Source organism: Eucalyptus grandis, chromosome 8 (assembly GCF_016545825.1).
Source record: "Eucalyptus grandis isolate ANBG69807.140 chromosome 8, ASM1654582v1, whole genome shotgun sequence".
Taxonomy (NCBI): domain Eukaryota; kingdom Viridiplantae; phylum Streptophyta; class Magnoliopsida; order Myrtales; family Myrtaceae; genus Eucalyptus; species Eucalyptus grandis.
This window is the reverse complement of record NC_052619.1, coordinates 19,496,217-19,505,576: the sequence shown is the minus strand read 5'-3', so window position 1 is coordinate 19,505,576 and position 9,360 is coordinate 19,496,217. Positions and strand designations below refer to the sequence as shown.

The following is a 9,360-nucleotide window of genomic DNA, read 5'->3' as shown; positions in this document are numbered from 1 at the left end:
ATGGCCTCTTCCAAAAGGAATTACCATGTGTTCCTGAGTTTCAGAGGCACGGACGTCCGCAACAATTTCCTCAGTCATCTCTATGCAGATCTAAATCGGAATGGGATACACACTTTTAAGGATAGTGAGGAGCTCTGGAAAGGAGAGGAAATATCGCTAGCTCTTATGACGGTGATTGAGGAATCGAGCGTCGCAATCATCATTTTCTCTGAAGACTATGCTTCCTCGCAGTGGTGTTTGGAAGAGTTGGTGAAGATCATGGAGTGCAAGGCACAAAAGGACCTGATTGTGTTGCCGGTGTTTTACAAAGTGGAACCAAGAGAAGTGAGACAGGTGATAAAGAGTTATGGGAGATGCATGAGTCCGATGTCAAGAAGGATCCTAAGATAGTGAAGAGATGGAAGAAGGCTCTCTCCGATGCCGGTAGCTTGTCTAGGTGGTATTATAATAATGAGTAAGTAAATTATTGGTGTGACGTACTGTTTACCATAGCTGGTGATTGTTTCTTATGCGTCAATTTATATGCAGATAAACTATCACTGAAAAACTGATAAATATTGTCAAATCGGTCTTTTTAATTGAAGATACAAAGCGGAGATATGCTAGATAGCATACACAAAAGTGGAATAACCAAAACTTCGAGCTAGCAGATTGTTTGAATTTGACTCTTGCTGTGTGTGGATAATGGGAAATTTTTGTCTTAGATAAATAGCGTAGTTCATAGTACCCGATTCATTTTTGTCTTCAGGCGTAGGTTGACCCAAATGTGTTATTTTTTTTCATCTTATCATTTGCTATCCTTCTTATGTTAATTTCCTTGTGACGTTAGAGGTTAAATTCCAACCATGGCTTTGAAATGCTAAAACATGTTTCTCTCTCTTTTGAGCACTTATCAGAGATGAAGCGGAGTTCATACAAGGCATCGTCACACAAGTATCAAGTCGTCTAGAGCCAACAACACCCTTATATATTGCTAAGTATCCGGTTGGAATAAATTCCCAAGTGCAAGAAGTGATATCACTATCGCAAAAAGAGTCGGATGGTGATGATGTTCTCATGATAGGTATATGGGACCTGGAGGTATAGGGAAGACGACAATTGCTAAAGCCACATATAATGCTATGGAAAGACACTTTCAGGGATCTACATTTTTGGAGCAAGTTAGAGAAACTTCAAACAAATACGGTCTAGTTGAGTTGCAAAAAGGACTTCTTTATCAAATCTTATCTCCTGGACATCTAACGGTCTATAGTGAAGGCAGAGGAAGTAGTTTGATAAGGGAAAAATTTCATCACGAGAAGGTTCTCTTGGTTCTTGATGATGTTGACGATTGGCGTCAACTGGATATGTTAGCTGGAGGAGGCGATTGGTTTGGCAAAGGAAGTAGAATCTTTGTAACATCAAGGGATAAACATTTGCTGACTTCTCATGGCATAAATCATGTGTATGAAGTTAAACCTTTAGACCAGGGTGAGGCAATGGACCTTTTTAATCAGCACACCTTTCCACATTGCAAAAAACCTGAAATAAAAAAGGATCTCATAGATGGAGCACTGCATTATGCTAGCGGCTTTCCATTAGCACTTGTAGTGTTGGGTTCATTCTTATGTGGAAGAGAGGAATTTGCATGGGAAAGTGCACTGCATAACCTCTCCAAAAGTCCTTACCAAACTATCAATAAAGTTCTGAAGACAAGCTTTGAAGGATTGGCAAACAATGTGAGGGAGGTTTTCCTTGACATTGCTTGTCTCTTTAAGGGAAATAGACTAGAATACATCAAGAAAGTTATCGACAACAGCCATGATTTTGACTCAACTATAGAAATAGAAATTCTCATCGAGAGGTCTTTGATAAGAAATGTGTATGAGACCCTGCAAATGCATGATTTTTTTTTTTGGGGTAAAATGTAAGAATATATATAAGCTTTGGACAAATATACAAAAAATTTGGCACCAAAACTCACACTCTAGCTGTAGAAACAGGAAGAGTGAGAGGAAGCCGAATCGAAAGATACAGGACAATAATAACAACAAGCTATACTACCCAGAACAAGGAAACAACCAGATTACAAACCACCGACCCTCGAGGTCCAATCCAAAGAAAGGCAAAGAACGGAGAGGATGTTAGGAAGATGTAGCGGAAGCAAACATGGATGGATGAAAGCCCCAGCTTCTTTGGAGTCTTATGTTTCTTGGAGTAGGCAGAACGCTATTAAAGAACTGCCTGCATCAGTTGAAAATCTTGTCTCCGTGAAGATAATAAATTTAAGAAAATGCAAAAGACTCCCAACGCTCCCATCAAGTGTCTATAAGTTGCAAAATCTCGAGTATCTGAATCTTGGAGGCTGCTCCAATTTTGTCATGTTTCTAGAGAACTCAGAGGATTCAACCAATCCTAATGGCAATCTGGGATTTCGAAATTTATTCCGGCTAGATCTTGATGGCTGCAATCTCTCAGAAGTGAAGTTTCTTGAGAGTTACTCCTGTTTTCCCAACTTGGGGCACGTAGATCTTTCCGGAAACAAATTTACTCATCTGCCGACATGCATCAACAAATACCACGATTTGGAACACCTGCGTGTCGGTAAATGCAAACAGCTACAAAAGATTCCTCAGCTTCCGCCAAAGCTGCATAGGCTATTGGCAAGTGGTTGCAGATCTCTACAGGAATTTCCAGATTTGTCAAGTCTCTCCAACTGCCTTGCCGTTGACGTGTCATCATGTCGTGAATTATTCCGCAAGGGGGCAAGTACGGCTCATGTGTTATCACGCAAGGTTAGAGACTCTCTCTCTCTCTCTCTCTCTCTCTCTCTCTCTCTCTCGCACTCACAAACTTTGAGTACTTGATATGCGAACCATTTGTATGACAGGAGCTCCCGAAGATGAGATATGTTGAAATTACCCTGATTGGGAGAGAGATGCCAGAATGGTTTCTCCACCGTAAAGACAGTTCCATATCTTTCATGGTTCCCAGGGGCTTGAGCAACAAACTCTTAGGAATAGCACTCTGTATTGTTATTGGCCCGAAGGAAGGAAAAGCGGGTGATGCTGAATGTTGCGTCGAAATTGATGGCCCAGTGGATTTTGGTCCATGGGATTGGTTTCGTTCAATGAAATCTGATCATGTGCGGATTCGATATTTTCCGTTCAGCGGGCTGCATAAAGAAGGGGAGCTTCCGCGAGATGATTGGAGGCATTTCCGAGTTCGCCTCAGGATAGCAAAAGGAAGATTGATTAAATGGGGATTCCGTCCTACAAACGAGCAAGAGGAGGATGATCTGAGGATCGTGCTCCAACACCATCAGCCGAATGAAACAAATCGGTCTTCGGAGGAAAGAGACTCAGAAGAAGACAATTGGAAAGACACCAAGGAAGAAGAAAGTTCAAGTGAAACAGATGATGAATCTAACAAAGAAAAGCTCTCTCAGCCGAATGAAACAAATTGGTCTTCGGAGGAAAGACATTCAGAAGAAGACAATTGGATAGACACCGAGGAAGAAGAAAGTTCAAGTGAAACAGATGCTGAATTTTACAAAGAAAACCCCTTCGAAAAATTATTGAGATGGTATTGTTACTGGTATTGTGACGCAGGAGGTGCCTGTCGAAGTGTCAACTCGTGGAAAAAGCTAATATTGGGGTCATCGTACAGACAAAAAGGATATATAGAAAGTTTGCACATAACCACTGGGGTTCAACCCAGTTGCATACCCCACTTTCTCGTTCCTGAGGATTAGGGTGGGGATGAAATAGTTTCAAGTGTGGATTTCGACTCCCACGCTTTGTAAGAAGATGGCAAAATTCTGAGAGTGAGAGTTAGAATAAGAGTAAGGTAGGACCGACAAAAAAAAATAAATAAATGGATCCATGCATAAAGCTTCTTTTAAACTTTTCCCTCTTTCTTTTGTGATTCGTGACGCCGAGTGCATTAATAATGCTTGTTGAATGACCATAGTCTTCCAAGTTGCTCTATGAAACTCATCACACAGACCTCACCTATGTCACCTCTCTTCATCCAATCAATGATGTCAATACTTCATGCTCGATAATTCTGAGATGGTAAGTTTGACTCAATCTAATGTGATCTTCATCTTTCCGGAAGTGTCAATCCGATACTGTCAAAGATCAAAAGGTCTATGTAGGGAAGACTAGTTGATTCCGCTGTTGGTACTAGCCAGATTGCATTCCCTCCCACTTCACTTTAACTTTACTGTTGCATCAAGTGTCTTACCATGTCCATGCTGATTCTCAAGCTTTGCCAGCAGTTTTATGCAACCAATATCTCATACATTGAAAGGCGACTTCAAACAAATGCAAAGCAACGGTATTACCCACCAATCTCTCTAGTGAAATGGTTATTCCGTATGACAAAATTAACGTTGTAAGGATCTTCATTTCAATTGACATCCGGTCACTCTTAGCATTCTCTCTATCTCATCAACAACACTTGGGATCCAATCCTCTCCATTCCTATCGGAACCAGAGAGAGATATGTAGATGGTCATGGAATATAGCCATCAGCTGCATGAAGCAAACTTGCACAATCCAGCAAGAGGTCTTTTTTTTTTTTTTTGTTGCTTTTTTCCTTGTTATGGATGCAATATTGCTGGATGATAACACATCATTGCTACAAAATACACGAAAGCACATTGATCATCTTTTCATTCCTTAAAACCCGATCGTCCAGTTCATTTCTCTTCATTTTTATTATAATTATTGGAAGGATTTTGTTAACTAGTGTCCTAAGAGTACTTATTAAGCATCCAATCAACGAAATTTATCTAATGCGCAGATCATCCTTACCATAACCCTTCCAGATTGGAAGTGAACAGAAAAAAGCAAACCCAAAAGTAGGAGAAAGGATTTGACTGTTGACTCGAGCAGGGGCAAAGCAGTGCTGCAGTGGGATTATCCAGTTCAAAGTTGCAATGCCAATTGCCAGGTCATCTCCACGTCAGATGCAAATCCGAACTCTCTTCTATCTGTTCCAACGACGTCGCATCAAAGCATCATCCTCTTCGCTACCCGTCCCAAGCCAAGAAGACGCCGTTGACTCATCACTATCTCACTAAGCAAGGGTTACAAGAGTAGTGGCGGATGATCTTAACTGTCCATATATGAGGGTTTGCATTGATTTGACTCACTAAGCAAGGGTTACAAGAGTAGTGAAGGATTTGACTGTTTGTTTTATTTAATCGTGGATGATCTTAACTGTCCATATATGAGGGTTTGCAATGATTCGAGGGTTTCAGCAATTAATAAAAGTGAGATGTCAAGTGATAAAAAGGAAAAAGTTAATCCCAACAGATGAGTTTTGAGGTAGCTTGCTTATACCATTATCTTGCTTTATACTTTATATTAACCAACAGGGTAGATGCATGTTTCAAATAGTTTATGTTAAACATTTCAACCTTTTTTTTTCCTTAATTTCTTTTTATATTTTCAACGTCCTTCTCAATTATTTTTTAATGTCGACATCTAAAAACTACTTGACGGCCATGTCAAACAATTTGTCCATAATTTCGACGGAAAGACCAATTTGAAAAAATAAAAATTAAGAACCCACTTGCACAAAAAATAAATTCAGTGACTGAATTGAACAATTTGGAAAAGTTATTGAACCTCTGGTGCCTTTTTATCTTTTTCTGAAGATTTTTTCTTTTCGCAATAATGGATGGGGCCAAAAATCACACAGGGTTGACCACCAACGTCATTCGAAGTCTGGACTTGCATCCAATGAAGCAATGTTTCATCACTTGTTTGACCACTTTGATTCATCGGACCGTACAGCATGCTGTCTCCATTGCACCGGTTGTTCCAAACTTGACTGATCGGGGGGATGACAAAAGTCAAAATAGACGTGAACGGAGAGAGTTTGACAAATGAGGAAAAATAACTGACTTTGTTTAAATTCCCACCAAAGAAACAGCACCAGATATACCGTGGACTATCCTTTGATCCTTTCACTCCTCACAAGCCTACACCTAACAGCTTTCGCAGGCTAAGAGTGATCTTGATTCAACATCCCTACCACGAAAGATACGAGGACTTAAAGCATGAAAATGAATACAACGCTTCTGTACTTACCATGCAGGATTTCCTTTTCATCAGAATCAATATAGTGATTCGTATGATCGATTTACATATCACGGCCTAATGAGATGAAAGGGAACTCAAAACCTGGGATGTAAGTCCCAACTACTTCAAGAAACAAAAGGTCCATAAAGAAAAGGGGACTAGAGTACATTGTCATGGAGGAGTTGCCGGTTAAAACTCTAGCATTGCCATACTCTAAACTCAAATTGAGACAGCAAGCGTCCCAAAAGATGGGAAGTCAAGTTTCTTAAAGGCCCAGGGCCTTCTTGCACAATGTCTTCATCCAAGCAACGGTGTCTCGATTTATCGTACCCCAGAATATCTGCATATGGTTTAAGAAATCAAAATGTGTATAAGCAAACAAGCCTGTGTCGCTAATGCAGCATGCTTCATCTGAAACATCTGATACCAAAGATGATGCAATAATTTCTTTAATAGGCACTGTGCATGTGGATTGCCGGTTGGCTTACCTAGAGTCTCCACTCAAAAGACGCTCTAGCATAACGTGTACCACATCACAACCAATTATCCTGGCAGGTCTCACAGTATGTCTAATTTATGGTAATATGTGAAGTGGAGGTTGATTCGGTATCTCTCTTCCCCCTCCAGAGGATGATCTGCTCGTCCTTAAATAATATAGGAATGGAAGGTACCAAATCCTGCATGGGTGTAAAACAGACATAATTTGATCTAAGCTCTAAACAGATAAATACAGATCAAGATAACAGTAAAAAGGTTAACATCCTGAGCAGAAAAGGAAGAAAAAAGCGACGAAATTTAAAGAGCATACCCTAAGTTTCACGCCAATCAGTTTGCAGTCACTTGTACCCACGTGTTTGCAGTCTAACCTCACAACCTCTTCAGTCTTGAATGCTTCCCTCACTTTCTCAACCACATTGACATAGACACCATTCCTCGCTGATAGAAAATGAATAGTTTATTATGTCATATTGAGGTCAATTATGGCAGGTAAGAAACAAGTAGACCTTAGTAAAAGGCTAAGCCATGGGAAACAAGTCTACTCACTAAGTTTTGTTAAAGGGGGAGAGTTCAATCCTCTGTTTCTCATTTCTTTTGTTTCCTCAAATGTCAACCCTTCTGCAACATTCTTCACAAGCTTCGGGTATATTGGTGGATAAGGCTTCCATAGCATGAGGAGTATAACTGGTCTTTGCTTCGGATCATAATGTCGACCTCGATACAAGAGGAGGATATTGATACTGCGGTAAATTATCTTCCCGCCAGATTTGTCCTTTGAGAAAACTGGTAACCCGTCAAATAAGAGACCATGAAAAAGCAAAAGGATCTACTGTATTCTCAATCAGTTCATTCAGTTAATACCTCAAGGTGAAAGCAAACATTGTCCATGTCAAGTGTCGGCACTCCCAGGCACTTAATCCTAACTGCTTCGGCTTTCTTCCAGTGATTGTGAATGTCATCCAACATGTTGTGAGTAACTCCTCCTTTGCCTGCGTGAAAATAATGGCATCAATCAAAGTGTGGCCAGAGGTAAAAGAAATTTCTACAAAGCCTGAAAAGGAGATAATAACGAAGTGTGGCAACATCTCTCATTGAGTTTTCTTGACAAAACTTCCATGTTCTGCCCAGATTCAATTCCACCGAAGAATACAGTTTGCACCCAAATCACACAAGTTACAATGTCAATCTGGTGCTGACTTCGCTGCATGTGAAGGATTTGCAAAGTTCCTCATCTTGCCCGAATGCATTCATATCATTACCAACATATTCACAAGCAGCATTGGTACATGTCTCAAGTACAGCAAATATACTAATGAGCAGCCAAGCCAAAAACAGGTTAATTTCATGCATCAACACAGAAATTTTCGCAAAAAATCTATAAACTACACTAGGCAGTAGCTCCTCTCATCAGCTGAGGCCTCTGGGATCATCAAAACTATCATTACAGAGAAAGGACGAAAAACGCACACTTACCCAGATTAATCTGGCGATTGCAATCGCTGTGCCGGTACCGCTCCACGAGCTCCGCCACTTCCTCCTCCGAAAGCGGAGCTCCCAGGACCCGTTCCCTCTCCCCCGCCGCCTTCTCCGGGTCCGGCGCCTCTCGGGCCGGCGCGGAAGTCCCCGTCCAAGTCCTGTCGATCCGGCCGGGCCCGAACGGAGAGAACCGCGGCGGCTCGCGGAACCCGATGGGCTCGACGGCGGCGCTTGTCTCCGAGTACGAGTACCTGAAGTCGAAGGGGGTCCGGCCCGGCCGGGCGTTCCGGTCGCCGCCCCGGCTTGATCCCGGGGTTCCTTCCGGGCCTTGCTTCTCCGGGGTCTTGGGGCTCGGCCGGGGGCTTGGGAGAGAACGGAGGGTCGTCGGCGGCGTCGGAGAGAGCCGCCGGAGGAGGAGGAAGAGGAGGGCGCGCGAGCTCCCGGGGCGGAAAGGTAGGGTTTTGGGAGCGACCCGGTGGAGAAAAGGCAGGATCGCCATGGAAGGAGATGTCTGAAGATCTCTACTTCAGTCTCTGTACGAGTGATGATCAAAGCCTGCTTAAAGTTCGTACCTTTACCCTTAATCTAAATCGAGTTTTTTTGTACTTTTAGGTGGACCAAATCCAGCTAAATTCAATCAATGTGACCGACAAACCACGTCGTAGTGTGATGGGATAAAATTTTCCCAAAGTGCACGTCCACGTGAATGTCCACACTGGCTAAGTTTCATTCACATCATACTCTTATATTATATACATTTGCTAATATTTTTCACACGGATTCAGTGAGCTTCAACCTGATTTATTTGCTTCATCATACTTTCGCGCTGTTTGATGGATGTATCAAGTGAATTTTCTCGGATTTTGTGTCAGAAAGACTTGATTAGAAAATTTGTAAATGACTTGATAAGATTAATAAAATATGTAGTTGACTGGGTCATCCCTACTGAGCCCCACTCCGAATCCATCGAGCCGAAAATGCAATTGACTACGCTAGAGGTACATGGGGAGTATCCTCACACAACATGAGATATAGCGTTCTTTGGGAGGTTGGATTGATAAACTTCAATGGATGATTAATGCTACTAAAGGAGAAGACTTGGCGGCAAGGCTTCTATATCTTTCTAATGACTAGTTATTGCACTTCGATAGTTAGCAAGGCCGGACATTTTCAAAACAAGTAAGCTAATAACCACTTTATTTTGGTTAATGTGCATAAAATTGTAAGTGATAGAATGAGGAACTTTAGACCTTTTTAGGCAAATGCCGTATTGGCTATTATGTGGAGGTTTTCTCTCTCCATTTTCTCACAT

General features: G+C 41.7%; 2 protein-coding genes across 2 annotated transcripts; one reads left to right on the top strand and one right to left on the bottom strand.

Annotated features, from left to right (window-relative positions):
• Positions 1-543, top strand: LOC104428881 (toll/interleukin-1 receptor-like protein). The gene is made up of 2 exons (XM_039299707.1): positions 1-333; positions 529-543. Exons 1-2 carry the CDS (start codon positions 1-3, stop codon positions 541-543), a joined length of 348 nt encoding a protein of 115 aa, XP_039155641.1.
• Positions 544-6,059: 5,516 nt separating this feature from the next.
• On the bottom strand, positions 6,060-8,547 carry LOC104416540 (CRS2-associated factor 2, mitochondrial-like). Its single transcript, XM_010027916.3, has 6 exons — positions 8,046-8,547; positions 7,434-7,561; positions 7,119-7,344; positions 6,883-7,010; positions 6,563-6,751; positions 6,060-6,414 (listed from the first exon to the last, which is right to left on the bottom strand). The coding sequence occupies exons 1-5, from the start codon at positions 8,545-8,547 to the stop codon at positions 6,644-6,646; spliced, it is 1,092 nt and encodes a 363-aa protein (XP_010026218.3). The 3' UTR covers positions 6,060-6,414; positions 6,563-6,643.
• Positions 8,548-9,360: the final 813 nt, after the last annotated feature.